The sequence below is a fragment of the Catharus ustulatus genome, chromosome 3 (genome assembly GCF_009819885.2).
Source record: "Catharus ustulatus isolate bCatUst1 chromosome 3, bCatUst1.pri.v2, whole genome shotgun sequence".
Taxonomy (NCBI): domain Eukaryota; kingdom Metazoa; phylum Chordata; class Aves; order Passeriformes; family Turdidae; genus Catharus; species Catharus ustulatus.
In genome coordinates this window covers 20,660,296-20,678,572 of record NC_046223.1, presented here as the reverse complement: position 1 = coordinate 20,678,572, position 18,277 = coordinate 20,660,296, and the positions used below count along the sequence as shown (strand labels likewise).

Sequence of the window (18,277 nt, the reverse complement as noted above, 5' to 3'; positions counted from 1 at the left end):
TCTCCCCTATGCCCTCCCGTCTGGGCCCAGCCGCCATCACCGCGCTCCGAGCCCGCGGTACAGTGCCCCCTGCAGGCGCGGGGGAATTATCATACCCGCCATGCCCTCCGGCAGCCACCAGCGCCCCTGCTGGCTGTGACCGGAACTGCACCCAGGGGAAAGTGCCTGCGGCTGAGAGCGCTGAACTGGATTCCTCTTCTGGTTGGGGTTAATTCCATAGGTGCTGTTGTTTGTCTGCCTTGCTGTACATACTAGAAAAGATCTGTTATTCCTATACCCACATCTTTGCCAGAGAGTCCCTTAATTTCAAAATTATATTAATTCAGATGGAGGTGGTTTGCAGTCTCTATTACAAGGGAGGGCCTTGCTTTCTCTCGTAGAAATCTGTATTTCAAACCAAGACAAGTGTCACTCAGGGCTGGGGATGGCCATTACCCTGCCCAGTGAGCAGACCAGCTTAAAGCTGCCCAGTCACCCTGGAACAATCTTTTTGTACTGTCTTGGCAAAATTCTGCTGCCCAAACAATTTCCCCCTGTTCTGCACAACATTGGCCACAGATATCTCCTCACCTAAACCAGGGACATTTCCCATTACATCAAACACCTTGAGCCATGTGAAACTCCTTTTTGCATGCCAAGAAGGGACTTCAAAATCCTTTTGTGTGTGCCCAGGCACCATAGCACCCAGTGTGTGGCACAAGGGACACAAGGGTCTCCCTGTGCCTGTCTCCAAAACCTTTTAGCAGAGACATGAACTTTCTAGCAGAGACTCGACTCCTGCCACCTCACAACTTATGGGAGCCTCCACAATGCCTCTGTGGCCACCTTAGACTCACTGATCATTCCACACACACCTTCTCCACCCTCTCTTTCAGTGATTTCACCAAATCTACACCAAATGCCACACCAGCAGAGAGCCTCAAATCTACTCTCTTAATTTACACAGAATCTGTGCACAGAATTGTAACACTCCCCCTTTGACTCCTTCCTGCTCTAAAGATCCCACGTGAACATACCAGTACCAGCTCTGAAGAATGGAGGGTCAAGCAGTACTTCTCTAGGGTCCCATCTGGGCTGCCAAAGTGCTGAGGAAACTTCCCTGTGTGACCATTCTGGAGGCACAGGTGGCTCCAACAAGCCAATGGCTGCCCTGTTTAATTCCCTACCCATGCCACTCTCACCCAGTCAGAATGGGTATCCATACAAATTCAACCTCAGACAGGATTCCCCCAGCAGACTTGCAGATGTCACGCTCCATAAAGAGCCACCAGCTCCTGCTGCAGTGTTCAGTGTCCATTCAAATCCCTGGTTGGTGCCACAGCTCCCTGTGCCCTCTGTCATGCACAGTGTGAGCAGTTCACAGCCTCTGGTCCTGGGTTTCCCCCATCCAGAGCTCAATCTGCAGCTGGCACTGCAGCTGCACACCCCGCTCCCTACCTGTCACGGTCCGCACAACCTGAGCGGGGATCATGATGGTTCGTTCGACCGCGAGGTGCAAAGGACAACAGCAAGAGACTAAGGTTTTGTTCAGCAACAAGCAGCAAAGCAATTTATTGAGGGCCAACAATTCAGTTTTGGGGTAATGGTGAGAAGGAGAGAGATAAAAAGATGATGTTGTAGAAAGAGAGCGAGAGAGAGGGATTGACAGAGAGAGACAAAGACAGAGGCAGAGAAAGAGACAGAGGGACAGAGACAGTGTAACAGAGAGACAGAGAGACAGAGGGACAGAGAGAGAGCGAGAGAGAGAGGGACAGAGACAGAGAGACAGAGAGATAGCGAGAGAGAGAGAGAATAGGGGGGAATAGCTACCAACAGATGAGAAGTCCTCAGGTCATCCAGCGATGTCTTCCATCCATGGGGAGAAAGAAGTCTCCAAAGGTCTCTTCTGAGGGTGATAATTTTATAGTCCATTTCGAGGTGAGGGGCCGCTGGCCAAAAGGTGGGAAGATTTATGGACCATTGTGAGAGTGAGGCCTGTTGATTCAGCTGCAGAAAGTATGGTTAAGCCTGCACCTGCTAGGGCACAGCGCACCATAATGATGCAGCACACAACCAGACTCAGTTCATTAGAACATCCGCCTTGGCATAGCTTCAGCGGCTCCAGCCTGGAACAAGTGGTGGAGGTCTCAAGGTCTCAGTCACTGACGATGATTGTGAGGCAGAATCAGGCAATCTTCGGACCAACTCTTACACTGCCCCAAATGGATTCCTCAGCAGCTCCCTGCCTCACGGACTGCACAGCAGCATCCTGCAAGAACAGGGGCCTAAAGAAAGCTGCAGTGAGCCTTCTTACAAGGGCAGGTCCTAAAAGGACCAGGGGCAATGGCGTTACAGTGACAGAGAGAAGCTTTAGATGAGGTCAAATGTAGGAATTCTTGTTAGTGACAGTATTGAGGCAAAGGCATAGATTGCCCAGAGCAGCTGTGGATGTGCCATTTCTCAAAGTGTTCAAGGACAGCTTCTGAGCCAGGCTTTGAGCAGCCTTCTCCAGCACAAGCTATCCCTCTGTGCCCAAGGCAAGGGGGTCAGAGCTAGAGGATCGCCAAGGTCCCTTCCACTCCAGACCATTCTATGGCTCACTGATTCCATATTGCCCCTCCCCCAGTAGCCTGAGTTCCACAGAGCCCCACGGTGCCCAGAACACGGAACCCAGCCATCTGTGACATCAGCCCCAGGGCCGAGGGCACCACGGGCAGCGCAGCTGCTGCGGGCATTGCGGCTGTGGCTGTGCTGCTGCACGGAGCCCTCAGTGCTTGCAGCTGACACGTGCCTCTGGCAGCCATGAATCGGCTCGGCCTCCTCGTCCTGCTCACTATGGCTGGGCTGGCACACGGGATATGGGACAACTGTGGGTAAGTGGCCCCAGGCCCTGGGAGGGAGCCACGGCAACACTTGGGGCCTTCCCTGCAGAGGGCCCGCCTGTCCCCCATGGCCGGGCCCCAGCTTCCCACCCGCCATGGGGCAGCCTCAGTTCCTTGCCAGCAGCCAGGTGCTGGTATGGACAGACGCACACCCCAAGGGCTGCCCTGGCCTGCTGTGCGTGCCAGTCCTTTTGGGGAGGGCACAGGGCTGAGCTTCAGCCTGAGCCACAGCCTGAGCCACAGCCTGAGCCACAGCCTGAGCCACAGCCTGAGCCACAGCCTGAGCCACAGCAGGCCGTGATGCAGCTTGGAAATTGCTTTCTTCTTGCAGAGGGACCTGCGGCCTCCGAGCTCAAGCACCTGCCTACATCCCCATGAATTATTACTATGGCAACGTTTATGACTACGGCTTGACACGTGTTGTGGGAGGCACAGGTGCCGTAGAAGCAACCTGGCCCTGGATCGTCAGTTTGCAGCACCCCTGGTCACCACACCTGGGACATTACTGTGGAGGGACTCTCATCACCTCAGAGTGGGTCCTCACAGCAGCCCACTGCTTCGATGTGTTCAAGTAAGGAGGAGCAGGGAATGGGGATATCCCCACAACCACAGCAGGTGCCCTGTCAGCAGCTCCACCTGCTATTCCCATCCCCTTCCCTCTCAGGCAGCCCAGCTGCCACACTGCTCAGGAGAAGCCTGGCCTTGTGCCAGGACTTCCTAGCAGCCTTCAGCTTGACATTCCCTCAGCCTAAGGCATGTGAGGGCACTCACACCTGCCAGAGCACAGCTCCCTTTCTGCCTTCCAAGCAGAGCTCTGGCAACTGCTGGGCTGCTGTGGCACACAGCTGTGCTCACCCTCAGCCCTCTCTCCATTTCCTTTCCAGTAACATCAGCATGATGTATGTGGTGATTGGAGCCACCCAGTTCACTCAGCTGGGCCCTGGTGCACAAGTGCGCAGTCTCAAGCAGGTGGTGTTACATCCATACTACAATCCTGACGACTTCAGCTATGATATCGCCCTGATGCAATTGGACCATCCTGTCCACTGCAGCCCCTACATCCAGCTGGCTTGTGTGGCTCACCCCAATCTAGTGTTCTCAGAGCTCAGCAACTGCTGGGTGGCCGGCTGGGGTGCCGTCACTGCAAGATGTGAGTTCCAGCTCCTGGGCCAGCTCTGCACAATGGGGAGGGGGTTTGGGATTCCCCACAGCAGCAGCCAAAGCCAGGCTGCACGATGCATGCCTCTGCAGACATGGGCCTGGCCCATGCCCCACAGGGAGCCAGCAGGGACACAGCACCCCAGTGCCTCTGCAGAGGGAAAGCCAAACACAAGGGAAATGGATCCCCTCCAGACAGATGAACTGGCATGGTGCTGCCAGGGGCTTATTCCTTTCTCTGCTCACAGCTGAAGATTCAAGTGATCGCCTCCAGGAGGCCAAGGTCAAGCTCATCGATCTGCAGCTCTGCAACAGCAGTGACTGGTATGCAGGGGGCATCCACCCCCACAATGTGTGTGCTGGTTACCCACAGGGCAACATTGACACCTGCCAGGTAGGAGCATGCCATGAGCCCCTCAGCCCCCAGCAGCACCAGCAGCCCGGGCACCTCCACCCCAACACAGCCCAGGGCCTGCTTTGCCCTCCCAGCCCCAGCTCCCCCCAACTGCTGTCGGGGCTTCCCACACACTCCCCATCCACACCTGCCTGCCCAGGGATCACCAAAGTCACCTTAATCCTCTCTGCTCTGCTGCAGGGTGACAGCGGTGGTCCTCTCATGTGCCAGGACGTCAATGATGCGCACTGGTGGCTTCTTGGAGTGACCAGCTTTGGAAAAGGCTGTGCCAGGGCAATGAGGCCTGGAGTCTACAGCTCCACTCAGTACTTCTACGACTGGATCAATTACAACATGCATGGAGGCACAGTTCAAAGTGCTTCTTGAGCAGCAGGGCCAACAGGATCCAGGGCAGGCTGCACTGCACCACAACCTTTGCCTGCTGCCGTCATGCCTGCTGATCCAGTAGCAGCCTCAGTGTCAAAAGCCTGCTCTGTCCTGGCCACACTCCTCTTCTGTGTGCATGCAAATATTGGAATTTATTTAATTGTTGAAATAAAGTTACCTTTGTTCACAAGGATCCATCTTTTCTGTGCATTTCCAACTCCTGGGCAAGGCAAGGCAAGGACTGCCACCATTGGCACCTGCAGAATGAGCCCGCCAGGCACAAAGGGACTCAGTGGCTCCAAAGAGCCCCAGAGTGCCTGGTCACAGAGGACAGTGCTCTGAGCCACCATGGCTGGAGGAAGCTGGCACATCAAGCCTAGGAAGGGGATAGGATAAAAGCAGACACCTTGCACATGGTGCTCAAAGGCACATAGGCAGCTGATTAGAGCCTGCTGTGAGCCTGGGCTAAAGGGAACAGACCTGGGAAACTCCCAGGCATGACAAGGGAAACTCCTGGCTCCTGACTGGAGTGCCAGTGCCCTGAGGCAGAGCCAGATTTCACAGGCAGTAAAGGGGCATTGCTGTGCCAGGTGGTCACACTTCAGTTACTCAAAGGAAGAGCTGGGCTCATTTTGGGGAGAGGAATCTGCCAGGAACAGTAGGAGAGCACACCAGTAATGTCATGGAAGGCCAAGGGGAGTGGGTCAAGAGCAGCTGCAACACCAAGGCTGTTCACAGGCAGGGCCAACCTGTGAGCCAGGGGGATCCCTGGGCTTGGTACCATATTTGGGAGGAGACGAGGGCAGAATAAGGGAGGAGTGGAGCAAGATGAGAGGGCTGTATAAGCCTGGCAAATGGAGAGAAGGAGCAATCAAAGAGCGCAGATGCAAACTGCACCTGGGCTGACGTTATGGTGGCTTGTATCCCCAATGGTGTGTTCTGTTTAAGCGAAAGTTTGTTTTGTCTACTTATCAGTTGGCTCCCCTCCCCCATGTCTGTGCTTGGGAGGCTAGCTCTGCTGGCTCAGGTGGGCTGCTTGATGCTAGCTACTTTAGCTTGCTTTGCTTGCTTTTGCTAGCTTTAGTTTTGCTTTTACGTATTAGTTATGCAGTCCAATCTCTTTCTGTGGACTGTTCTTTGTTCTTTCCCCCCTTTCCTTTCTGTTTACCTTCTGAACCTTTTTGGACCGGACTTGGATCACCGAGGAACACTGGCACCCTGCAATTGAGATCTGCAGCAGCCACTCTCAGCGCCGGAGACTGACACTACCCACAGGAGAGATTTTCCTGAGTTTGTCACCCTCTCACACCCGTGAAAGAGTTTTTTTGTCATCTGAGGTTGTTAATTTTCTTCTCTTGTATTGGGAGTGTTTTGTTTAATTAATAAACAGGTTCTTTCCACTTTTTCCTCTGAGAAAATTCTTCCCGAACCTTGTGGTGGGGGAGGAGTCTTGGGGTTTTTTTTTTTTTTTCTCCCCCCTCTCCTGGGGGCTCCTCCAGGAGGTTTTTCCTTAAATTTGCCCTAAACTAGGACAAATTTTTGGCGCCCAATTGTAGGGCAAGACAAAGTGGAAAAAACTTCGTTCTAATAATGTTGTTTGAATTTATAATGTCTCTGGGGGTGGAGGCCTGCATGTATTTTTGCTCTTTAGGATTTTTTGAGGTCTTAATACCTCTATGGTCCTTGGGTTTATTTTCTCATCCAGAAATAGCTCCAGTGTTTTCCCTAATACGCAGTTTGTCTAGTAGAGGGGCAATGACCAGAATATCCATCGGGCTGGGCTTAGTTGTAATGGCTTGTAGGAGGTTTATAAAGATGCTGGAGTCTGTTCCAGGAATGTATGGTTCTTGGTTATGGTTATGTGCCCAGTTTGTTAGAGGAGAACAGGGGATGAGGCTTTTCAACCTTTGTTTTCCTTCGTCTCCTCTGAATTTTTACATCCCTATTAGAGTATGTTCAGTTTCCCCTGACTGCTAAAGAGACCATCTTTCTGCTGTTTAATCTAGTAACCTTTCTTTATACAGTCTGCAGCTTCTATAGGATAAGAGCTGAGATTTCTAGAGGGGCTGATGGGACTCCTGATTTAGGACTAGAGCCAAGTGTGAGGAATCCTGAGAGGTGTGGGAAATGGGAGTATATAGGCCAAATCTTAAAGGAATTTTCTGACCCTATAGTCTGGGACTTTCCCCCTGAACAAATTCAGAACCCAGATGAGGCGGAAAAATACCTGAAAGAGAAGTGCCATGATAACTCCAAGGAGGAAAAGATCCTTGCAGTGAGCTGGTCCCTGGCATATGCTTATCGCACTCTGCTAGATACTGTAGGGCAGCAGGCAGAGGAAAGGGGACAGGGAGATAAATCAGCCACTATCCCAGTCACTCAGGCTGCAGCCAGCACCCCAGGCTCGAGGCCAGCAGCCAAACCAATGGCTGTTGCTACTAGCACAAGAAGTGGGAAATCCACAGACAAGACCAATCGACCAGTGGATGATGAGGATGCAGGAGAAGGACCCTCAGTGCCTCCTGACATAAAACCAGGAGTCAAAGCAACTGGTACAAGATCAGAGGCCAATATTGAGTCCTTTTTCCTAAAGGACCTCCGTGGTCTAAGAAAGGATTACACTCGACGACCTGATGAGTCTATAATTAGTTGGTTGGTCCGTCTTTGGGATGCTGCAGGCGAGGCTACAATTCTGGACGGCACTGAAGCGAGGCATTTGGGATCCCTGTCACATGATCCTGTCATTGACCAAGGAATGATGAGGGGGACTAACCCTCACAGCCTCTGGGCACGGGTCCTGGACAGTGTAGCACAAAGATACCTGTGTGCAGACGATCTCTATATGCAGCAGACACAGTGAAAGACTATAGAACAAGGGATCCAACGCCTGAGAGAAATGGCAGCGGTAGAGATTATCTTCTCAGATGACATAACAACTAGGAATCCAGACTTGGTACCATGTACATCTGTGATGTGGCGAAAACTTGTGCGACTTGGGCCACATGAATACGCTTCTGCTTTGACAATAATGAAGAGGGATGAGAGGGATGAGACCGTGCTCGATATGGCAAAGAAGCTCCGAGCATATGCAGATGCTGTACATGGTCCAACACATGCCAGAATCGCAGCTGTGGAAACATGTCTGCAGAAATTAGAAGACAAGATAGAGGAGAATCATAAGAGACTCAGGGATGAGATTAAAGGAGGACCTTGTCCAAATCTCAGCTGTACCAATTAGAGGCCCTGGTATCCAACGCAGACGTTCCCCTGATGGGAAGAGAAGGTATACCCCACGAGCTGAGCTGTGGTTCTTCCTGCGTGATTGTGGAGAAAACATGAGGAGATGGGATGGAAAATCTACCGCTGCTCTGGCACAACGGGTGCATGAATTGAAGGAAGGCAAGACTCAAAGAGGAAGTTCCACCAAAAGGAGAGCAGCTCCAGTTGCCCGTAGCCAAATTGCCAAGTATAATGATGATGATGACATGTCCGATCCCCTTGAAGGAACCTCCAAAACACGTGCCCAAGGGAAGAAGGATAAACAGGCTTAGAGGGGCCCTGCCTCTAGCCAGGGTGAGGCGAGGGAAAATCGTGTTTTCTGGACTGTGTGGATTCATTGGCCTGGCACATCGGAACCACAAAAGTATAAAGCTTTGGTTGATGCTGGTGCACAATGTACATTAGTCCCATCAAGATATGTGGGGGCAGAATCTGTCTCTATCGCTGGTGTGACAGGTGGATCACAGGACTTTACCTTGGTGGAAGCTGAAGTGAGTCTGACTGGAAAGGAATGGCAAAAACACCCTATTGTGACTGGCCCAGAGGCCCTATGCATTTTAGGCATAGATTACCTCCGAAGGGGGTATTTTAAAGACCCAAAAGGATTCAGGTGGGCATTTGGGATAGCAGCTGTGGTGACAGAGAGCATCCAGCAATTGAACACCTTACCTGGACTGTCTGAGAACCCAACTACAGTAGGACTTCTGAAGGCAGAAGAGCAAAAGGTACCAATTGCTACTTCAACAGTGCATCGCCAACAATATAGAACAACTCAAGATGCTGTAGTTCCCATCCATAAGATGATCCGAGAGCTGGAGAGCCAAGGGGTGGTCAGCAAAACCCACTCACCCTTCAACAGCCCTGTCTGGCCTGTGTGTAAATCTGAAGGGGAATGGAGATTGACAGTAGATTATCGTGCATTGAATGAAGTGACTCCACCACTTAGTGCTGCTGTGCCGGACATGCTGGAACTGCAGTATGAGGTGGAATCCAAGGCAGCAAAGTGGTATGCCACTATCGATATCGCCAATGCATTTTTCTCCATTCCTCTGGCAGCAGAGTGCAGGCCTCAGTTTGCCTTTACATGGAGGGGTGTGCAGTACACCTGGAACCGACTGCCCCAGGGGTGGAAGCATAGTCCTACCATCTGTCATGGACTGATCCAGGCTGCACTAGAAAAGGGTGAAGCTCCAGAACATCTACAATATATTGATGACATCATTGTGTGGGGGAACACAGCAGCAGAAGTGTTTGAGAAAGGAGAGGAAATCATCCGAATCCTCCTGGAAGCCGGCTTTGCCATCAAGAAGAGTAAAGTTAAGGGACCTGCTCGGAAGATCCAGTTCCTGGGAGTGAAGTGGCCAGATGGGCGGCGTCAGATTCCTACTGATGTCATCGACAAAATCACAGCTATGTCCCCACCAACCAACAAGAAGGAGACACAAGCTTTCTTAGGTGCTATAGGTTTTTGGAGGATGCACATTCCTGAGTCCAGTCAGATTGTGCGCCCTCTTTACATGGTTACCCGCAAGAAGAATGATTTCCATTGGGGCCCTGAGCAGCAACAAGCTTTTGCCCAGATAAAGCAAGAAATTGCTCATGCTGTAGCCCTTGACCCAGCCAGGACAGGACCAGATGTAAAGAATGTGCTCTACTCTGCAGCTGGGAGCCATGGTTTGTCCTGGAGCCTGTGGCAGAAAGCGCCTGATGAGACTCGAGGCCGACCTCTGGGATTCTGGAGTCGGAGCTACAGAGGGTCTGAAGCCAACTACACTCCCACAGAGAAGGAAATCTTGGCTGCCTATGAAGGAGTCCAAGCTGCCTCAGAAGTGATCGGCACAGAAGCACAACTCCTCCTGGCACCCTGACTACCAGTGCTGAGGAAAGGTTCCCTCCACCCACCATGCCACCAGTGCTACATGGAGCAAGTGGATTGCCCTTATCACACAGTGTGCCCGGATTGGAAAACTGAATCGCCCTGGGATTTTGGAAGTAATTACAAATTGGCCTGAAGGTGAAAGTTTTGGTGTCACAGATGAGGAACAAGAACCAGTGACACGGGCTGAAGAAGCTCCGCCATACAACCAACTGCCAGCAGAGGAAACCTGTTACGCTTTATTCACCGACGGTTCCTGTCGCATCGTAGGGATGAATCGGAGGTGGAAAGCAGCTGTATGGAGCCCCACATGACGAGTTGCAGAGGCCACTGAAGGAGAGGGTGGATCAAGCCAATTTACTGAACTCAAAGCCATTCAGCTGGCCCTAGACATTGCAGAAAGAGAGAAGTGGCCAAAGCTTTATCTGTACACTGATTCCTGGATGGTAGCCAATGCTTTGTGGGGGATGGCTGGAGAGATGGAAGGAGGCAAACTGGCAGCGTAGAGGAAAACCAGTTTGGGCTGCTGAAGAATGGAAAGACATCGCTACCCGGTTAGAGAAACTACCTGTGAAGGTTCGCCATGTAGATGCCCATGTCCCCAGAAGTAGAGCTAATGAAGAGCAGCAAAACAATCAGAAGGTAGATCAGGCTGCAAAGATAGGGGTGTCGAAGATAGACCTTGATTGGGACCACAAGGGAGAATTGTTCCTAGCACGATGGGCTCATGATGCCTTAGGCCACCAGGGTAGAGATGGCACTTATAAGTGGGCACGAGACCGAGGGGTGGATCTAACCATGGACAGTATCACTCAGGTTATCCATGACTGTGATACGTGCGCTGCCATCAAACAGGCCAAGTGAGTGAAGCCCCTCTGGTATGGTGGGCGTTGGTCCAAGTACAAGTACGGGGAGGCCTGGCAGACTGACTACATCACACTGCCTCAGACCCGCCAAGGCAAGCGCTACATGCTGACCATGGTGGAAGCCACCACCGGATGGTTGGAGACCTACCCTGTGCCTCATGCCACTGCTCGGAACACCATCCTGGGCCTTGAGAAACAGGTCCTTTGGAGGCATGGTACCCCTGGGAGGATTGAATCAGACAACGGGACTCATTTCAAGAACAGTCTCATAAACAGCTGGGCTAGGGAACACGGCACTGAGTGGGTGTACCACATCCCTTACCATGCACCAGCTGCAGGTGGAGAGGTACAATGGATTGTTAAAAACCACTTTGAAAGCATTGGGTAGGGGTTCTTTTAAAAACTGGGAGCAGCATTTAGCAAAGGCCACCTGGTTAGTTAACACCCGAGGCTCCACCAACCGAGCAGGTCCTGCCCAGTCTGAGTCCCTTCATATAATAGATGGAGATAAAGTCCCAGTGGCCCATGTGAGAGGTTTGTTAGGGAAGACAGTATGGATACATTCTGCCTCGAGTACAGACAAACCCATTCGTGGGATTGTCTTTGCTCAAGGACCAGGTTGTACGTGGTGGGTAATGCAGAGAGATGGAACAACACGGTGTGTACCTCAGGGAGATCTGATTGTGGGGTGAAACGAATATGATTGTTTGTTGAATGTCACCACCATTGTCTGTAAATTAGATCACACAGGCATGAGATGGAAGTATTTAATTGATGAAGTTTTTACATGGTGTTTAGTAGTGGACTCATGATAGGGAGATAAGGGGTGGAATGCCCTGCGGTGAGGTTATGGTGGCTTGTATCCCCAATCGTGTGTCCTGTTTAAGTGAAAGTTTGTTTTGTCTACTTATCAGTTGGCTCCCCTCTCCCATGTCTGTGCTTGGGAAGCTGGCTCTGCTGGCTCAGGTGGGCTGCTTGCTGCTTGCTGCTGGCTGCTAGCTACTTTTGCTTGCTTTGCTTGCTTTTGCTAGCTTTAGTTTTGCTTTTGCTTATTAGTTAGGCAGTCCAATCTCTTTCTGTGGACTGTTCTTTGTTCTTTCCCCCCTTTCCTTCCTGTTTACCTTCTGAACCTGTTTGGACCAGACTTGGATCACCGAGGAACACTGGCACCCTGCAATTGAGATCTGCAGCAGCCACTCTCAGCACTGGAGACTGACACTACCCACAGGAGGGATTTTCCTGAGTTTGTCACCCTCTCACACCGGTGAAAGAGTTTTTTGTCATCCGGGGTTTTTAATTTTATTCTCTTGTGTTGGGAGTGTTTTGTTTAATTAATAAACAGGTTCTTTCCACTTTTTCCTCTGAGGAAATTGGAAATTCTTCCCGAACCTGGTGGTGGGGGAGGAGTCTTGGGGGGATGGTTGTTTTTTCTTTTTCCTCTCCTAGGGGCTCCTCCAGGAGGTTTTTCCCTAAATTTGCCGTAAACTAGGACATCTGCATAATCACCACAGGATGGGAAAGAAACTTCTTAACTTGCTACTTTAAAAATCATCCACAAACTGTACAAATTCTCCCCCTAATTTTATATCATTTCAATCATACCGCAGTATTTGGGGTAGTGGGAGCGGAAAAGAGAAAAATGGTAGAGGACTACCACAGGAAAGTCTTGTTGAAGGCAGTTGCTGTCTTTTCTAGGTGAAGGCAAGTGAACATTGACTTTCTCCATCTAATGGAAGGCTTCAAAATGCCTTGGGCTAGGTGTCACTCCACTTGCTTCTGGCTACTCTTCTTGGCTTCCAGGCCAATGGAGTCCAGTCTCATGGCAGGTGGCACACTTCCCTTTGTGTTAATCAAGATGGGCTGTGCTGAGAACAACCACCACACATCTGTACTGGTCCCCAACACCCTGGCATAAATCAGGGGCTGCCTGCTCACTAAGGACTCTGAATGCAAAGTGTTGTTGGGGATTTGGGTTGGGGTTTTTTTCCTTTATTTTTGCCTGAGGAATATTTCACAATGTAAAATAAATGCTAAGAAGCACTGATGAATGGGTACTTGAGATGTGGGAAGGAGAACCTCTTTGGTTTTCAGAAGTTTCCCTCAGAGGGATAGAGTCACCACAAGATTAGAAGCCGGGAAAAGGAGAGCAGGGCAGTTGCTCTCTCTTGCTCACTCTTCTCTTCCGAGGAAGAGGTCGCTGCTCCCATTGCCATAGCCCAGACAGGAGCTGCCTTCTTCTGCTGTTAGAAGCTGCACCCCAGCCTTGCTAGGACACCCTCCTGCTTTCAGCTTCCTGTTTCCAAGCAGTGTGCTGGAGCACCGGGACCAGCACTGCCCCAGCAAAGCCTCTCTCCCCTATCCCCTCCTGTCCAGGCCCAGCCGCCATCACTGCGCTCCGAGCCCGCGGTACAGTGCCCCCTGCAGGCGCGGGGGAATTATCGTACCCGCCATGCCTGCCGGCAGCCACCAGCGCCCCTGCTGGCTGTGACCAGAACTGCACCCAGGGGAAAGTGCCTGCGGCTGAGAGCGCTGAACTGGATTCCTCTTCTGGTTGGGGTTAATTCCATAGGTGCTGTTGTTTGTCTGCCTTGCTGTACATACTAGAAAAGATCTGTTGTTCCTATACCCACATCTTTGTCTGAGAGTCCCTTAATTTCAAAATTATATTAATTCAGATGGAGGTGGTTTGCAGTCTCCATTACAAGGGAGGGCCTTGCTTTCTCTCGTAGAAATCTGTATTTCAAACCAAGACAAGTGTCACTCAGGGCTGGGGATGGCCATTACCCTGCCCAGTGAGCAGACCAGCTTAAAGCTGCCCAGTCATCCTGGAACAACCTTTTTGTACTGTCTTGGCAAAATTCTGCTGCCCAAACAATTTCTCCCTGTTCTGCACAACACTGGCCACAGATATCTCCTCACCTAAACCAGGGACATTTCCCATTACATCAAACACCTGGAGCCATGTGAAACTCCTTTTTGCATGCCAAGAAGGGACTTCAAAATCCTTTTGTGTGTGCCCAGGCACCATAGCACCCAGTGTGTGGCACACGGGACGCAAGGGTCTCCCTTTGCCTGTCTCCAAAACCTTTGAGAAGAGACATGAACTTTCTAGCAGACACTCGACTCCTGCCACTTCACAACTTATGGGGACCTCCACAATGCCTCTGTGGCCACCTTAGACTCAGTGATCATTCCACACACACCTTCTCCACCCTCTCTTTCAGTGATTTCACCAAATCTACACCAAATGCCACACCAGCAGAGCACCTCAAATCTACCCTCATAATTTACACAGAATCTGTGCACAGAATTGTAACACACCCCCTTTGACTCCTTCCTGCTCTAAAGATCCCACATGAACATACCAGTACCGGTTCTGAAGAATGGAGGGTCAAGCAGTACTTCTCTAGGGTCCCATCTGGGCTGCCAAAGTGCTGAGGAAACTTCCCTGTGTGACCATTCCGAAGGGACAGGTGGCTCCAACAAGCCAATGGCTGCCCCGTTTGATTCCCTACCCATGCCACTCTCACTCAGTCATAATGGGTATCCATACCCATTCAACCTCAGACAGGCTTCCCCCCGCAGACTTGCAGATGTCACGCTCCATAAAGAGCCACCAGCTCCTGCTGCAGCATTCAGTGTCCATTCAAATCCCTGGCTGGTGCCACAGCTCCCTGTGCCCTCTGTCATGCACAGTGTGGGCAGTTCACGGCCTCTGGTCCTGGGTTCCCTCCATCCAGAGCTCAATCTGCAGCTGGCACTGCAGCTGTACACCCCGCTCCCAGCCCCAAATGGATTCCTCAGCAGCTCCCTGCCTCACGGACTGCACAGCCTCATCCTGCAAGAACAGGGGCCTAAAGAAAGCTGCAGTGAGCCTTCTTACAAGGGCAGGTCCTAAAAGGACCAGGGGCAATGGCGTTATAGTGACAGAGAGAAGCTTAGATGAGGTCATATATAGAAATTCTTGTTTGTGAGAGTACTGAGGCAAAGGCATAGATTGCCCAGAGCAGCTGTGGATGTGCCATTTCTCAAAGTGTTCAAGGACAGCTTCTGAGCCAGGCTCTGAGCAGCCTTCTCCAGTGCAAGCTATCCCTCTGTGCCCAAGGCAAGGGGGTCAGAGCTAGAGGATCCCCAAGGTCCCTTCCACTCCAGACCATTCTATGGCTCACTGATTCCATATTGCCCCTCCCCCAGCAGCCCGAGTTCCACAGAGCCCCACAGTGCCCAGAACACGGAACCCAGCCCTCTGTGACATCAGCCCCAGGGCCGAGGGCACCACGGGCAGCGCAGCTGCTGCGGGCATTGCGGCTGTGGCTGTGCTGCTGCACGGAGCCCTCAGTGCTTGCAGCTGACACGTGCCTCTGGCAGCCATGAATCGGCTCGGCCTCCTCGTCCTGCTCACCGTGGCTGGGCTGGCACACGGCATATGGGACAACTGTGGGTAAGTGGCCCCAGGCCCTGGGAGGGAGCCATGGCAACACTTGGGGCCTTCCCTGCAGAGGGCCCGCCTGTCCCCCATGGCCGGGCCCCAGCTTCCCACCCACCATGGGGCACCCTCAGTTCCTTGCCAGCAGCCAGGTGCTGGCACGGACAGACGCACACCCCAAGGGCTGCCCTGGCCTGCTGTGCGTGCCAGCCCTTGTGGGGAGGGCACAGGGCTGAGCTTCAACCTGAGCCATGGCCTGAGCCACAGCCTGAGCCACAGCCTGAGCCACAGCCTGAGCCACAGCAGGCCGTGATGCAGCTTGGAAATTGCTTTCTTCTTGCAGAGGGACCTGCGGCCTCCGAGCTCAAGCACCTGCCTACATCCCCATGAATTATTACTATGGCAACGTTTATGACTACGGCTTGACACGTGTTGTGGGAGGCACAGGTGCCGTAGAAGCAACCTGGCCCTGGATCGTCAGTTTGCAGCACCCCTGGTCACCACACCTGGGACATTACTGTGGAGGGACTCTCATCACCTCAGAGTGGGTCCTCACAGCAGCCCACTGCTTCGATGTGTTCAAGTAAGGAGGAGCAGGGAATGGGGATATCCCCACAACCACAGCAGGTGCCCTGTCAGCAGCTCCACCTGCTATTCCCATCCCCTTCCCTCTCAGGCAGCCCAGCTGCCACACTGCTCAGGAGAAGCCTGGCCTTGTGCCAAGGCTTCCTAGCAGCCTTCAGCGTGACATTCCCTCAGCCTAAGGCATATGAGGGCACTCACACCTGCCAGAGCACAGCTCCCTCTCTGCCTTGCCAAGCAGAGCTCTGGCAACTGCTGGGCTGCTGTGGCACACGGCTGTGCTCACCCTCAGCCCTCTCTCCATTTCCTTTCCAGTAACATCAGCATGATGTATGTGGTGATTGGAGCCACCCAGTTCACTCAGCTGGGCCCTGGTGCACAAGTGCGCAGTCTCAAGCAGGTGGTCTTACATCCATACTACAATCCTGACGACTTCAGCTATGATATCGCCCTGATGCAATTGGACCATCCTGTCCACTGCAGCCCCTACATCCAGCTGGCTTGTGTGGCTCACCCCAATCTAGTGTTCTCAGAGCTCAGCAACTGCTGGGTGGCCGGCTGGGGTGCCGTCACTGCAAGATGTGAGTTCCAGTTCCTGGGCCAGCTCTGCACAATGGGGAGGGGGTTTGGGCTTCCCCACAGCAGCAGCCAAAGCCAGGCTGCACGATGCATGCCTCTGCAGACATGGGCCTGGCCCACGCCCCAGAGGGAGCCAGCAGGGACACAACACCCCAGTGCCTCTGCAGAGGGAAAGCCAAACACAAGGGAAATGGATCCCCTCCAGACAGATGAACTGGCATGGTGCTGCCAGGGGCTTATTCCTTTCTCTGCTCACAGCTGAAGATTCAAGTGATCGCCTCCAGGAGGCCAAGGTCAAGCTCATCGATCTGCAGCTCTGCAACAGCAGTGACTGGTATGCAGGGGGCATCCACCCCCACAATGTGTGTGCTGGTTACCCACAGGGCAACATTGACACCTGCCAGGTAGGAGCATGCCATGAGCCCCTCAGCCCCCAGCAGCACCAGCAGCCCGGGCAACTCCACCCCAACACAGCCCAGGGCCTGCTTTGCCCTCCCAGCCCCAGCTCCCCCCAACTGCTGTGGAGGCTTCCCATGCCCTCCCCATCCACACCTGCCTGCCCAGGGATCACCAAAGTCACCTTAATCCTCTCTGCTCTGCTGCAGGGTGACAGCGGTGGTCCTCTCATGTGCCAGGACATCAATGATGCGCACTGGTGGCTTCTTGGAGTGACCAGCTTTGGAAAAGGCTGTGCCAGGGCAATGAGGCCTGGAGTCTACAGCTCCACTCAGTACTTCTATGACTGGATCAATTACAACATGCATGGAGGCACAGTTCAAAGTGCTTCTTGAGCAGCAGGGCCAACAGGATCCAGGGCAGGCTGCACTCCACCACAACCTTTGCCTGCTGGGGTCATGCCTGCTGATCCAGTAGCAGCCTCAGTGTCAAAAGCCTGCTCTGTCCTGGCCATACTCCTCTTCTGTGTGCATGCAGATATTGGAGTTGATTTAGTTGTTGAAATAAAGTTACCTTTGTTCACAAGGATCCATCTTTTCTGTGCATTTCCAACTCCTGGGCAAGGCAAGGCAAGGATGCCACCATTGCCACCTGCAGAATGAGCCTGCCAGGCACAAAGGGACACAGTGGCTCCAAAGAGCCCCAGAGTGCCTGGTCACACAGGACAGTGCTCTGAGCCACCATGGGCTGGAGGAAGGTGGCACATCAAGCCTAGGAAGGGGATAGGATAAAAGCAGACACCTTGCACATGGTGCTCAAAGGCACATGGGCTGCTGATTAGAGCCTGCTGTGAGCCTGGGCTAATGGGAACAGACCTGGGAAACTCCCAGGCATGACAAGGGAAACTCCTGGCTCCTGACTGGAGTGCCAGTGCCCTGAGGCAGAGCCAGATTTCACAGGCAGTAAAGGGGCATTGCTGTGCCAGGTGGTCACACTTCACAGATACTGAAAGGAAGAGCTGGGCTCATTCCTGGGGAGAGGAACCTGGAAGGAACAGTAGGAGAGCACACCAGAAATGCCATGGAAGGCCAAGGGGTGTGGGCCAAGAGCAGCTGCAACACCAAGGCTGTTCACAGGCAGGGCCAACCTGTGAGCCAGGGGGATCCCTGGGCTTGGCTCCATATTTGGGAGGAGACGAGGGCAGAGAAAAGGACGAGTGGAGCAAGATGAGAGGGCTGTATAAGCCTGGCAAATAGAGAGAAGGGCCAATCAAAGAGCACAGACACAATCTGCACCTTGGTGTGCTGCTTTGCCTGAGTGCTACACATAATCACCACAGGATGGGAAAGAAACTTCTTAACTTACTACTTAAAAAATCATCCACAAACTGTACAAATTTTCTCCCTAATTTTGTATCATTTCAATCATACCTCAGTATTTGGGGCAGTGGGAGCAGGAAAGAAAAAAATGGTA

The 18,277-nt window shown here is 52.5% G+C and overlaps 2 protein-coding genes across 2 annotated transcripts; both read left to right on the top strand.

Moving 5' to 3' along the window:
- The first annotated feature begins 2,956 nt into the window (after positions 1 to 2,956).
- Positions 2,957 to 7,660, top strand: LOC116993351 (acrosin-like). The gene is made up of 7 exons (XM_033053751.1): positions 2,957 to 3,036; positions 3,193 to 3,432; positions 3,746 to 4,011; positions 4,268 to 4,413; positions 4,615 to 4,789; positions 6,975 to 7,120; positions 7,394 to 7,660. The coding sequence occupies exons 1-7, from the start codon at positions 2,957 to 2,959 to the stop codon at positions 7,658 to 7,660; spliced, it is 1,320 nt and encodes a 439-aa protein (XP_032909642.1).
- A 7,531-nt stretch (positions 7,661 to 15,191) lies between these two features.
- LOC116993349 (acrosin-like) lies at positions 15,192 to 17,199 on the top strand. Its single transcript, XM_033053749.1, has 5 exons — positions 15,192 to 15,262; positions 15,591 to 15,830; positions 16,145 to 16,410; positions 16,667 to 16,812; positions 17,014 to 17,199. The coding sequence occupies exons 1-5, from the start codon at positions 15,192 to 15,194 to the stop codon at positions 17,197 to 17,199; spliced, it is 909 nt and encodes a 302-aa protein (XP_032909640.1).
- The last annotated feature ends 1,078 nt before the right edge of the window (positions 17,200 to 18,277 follow it).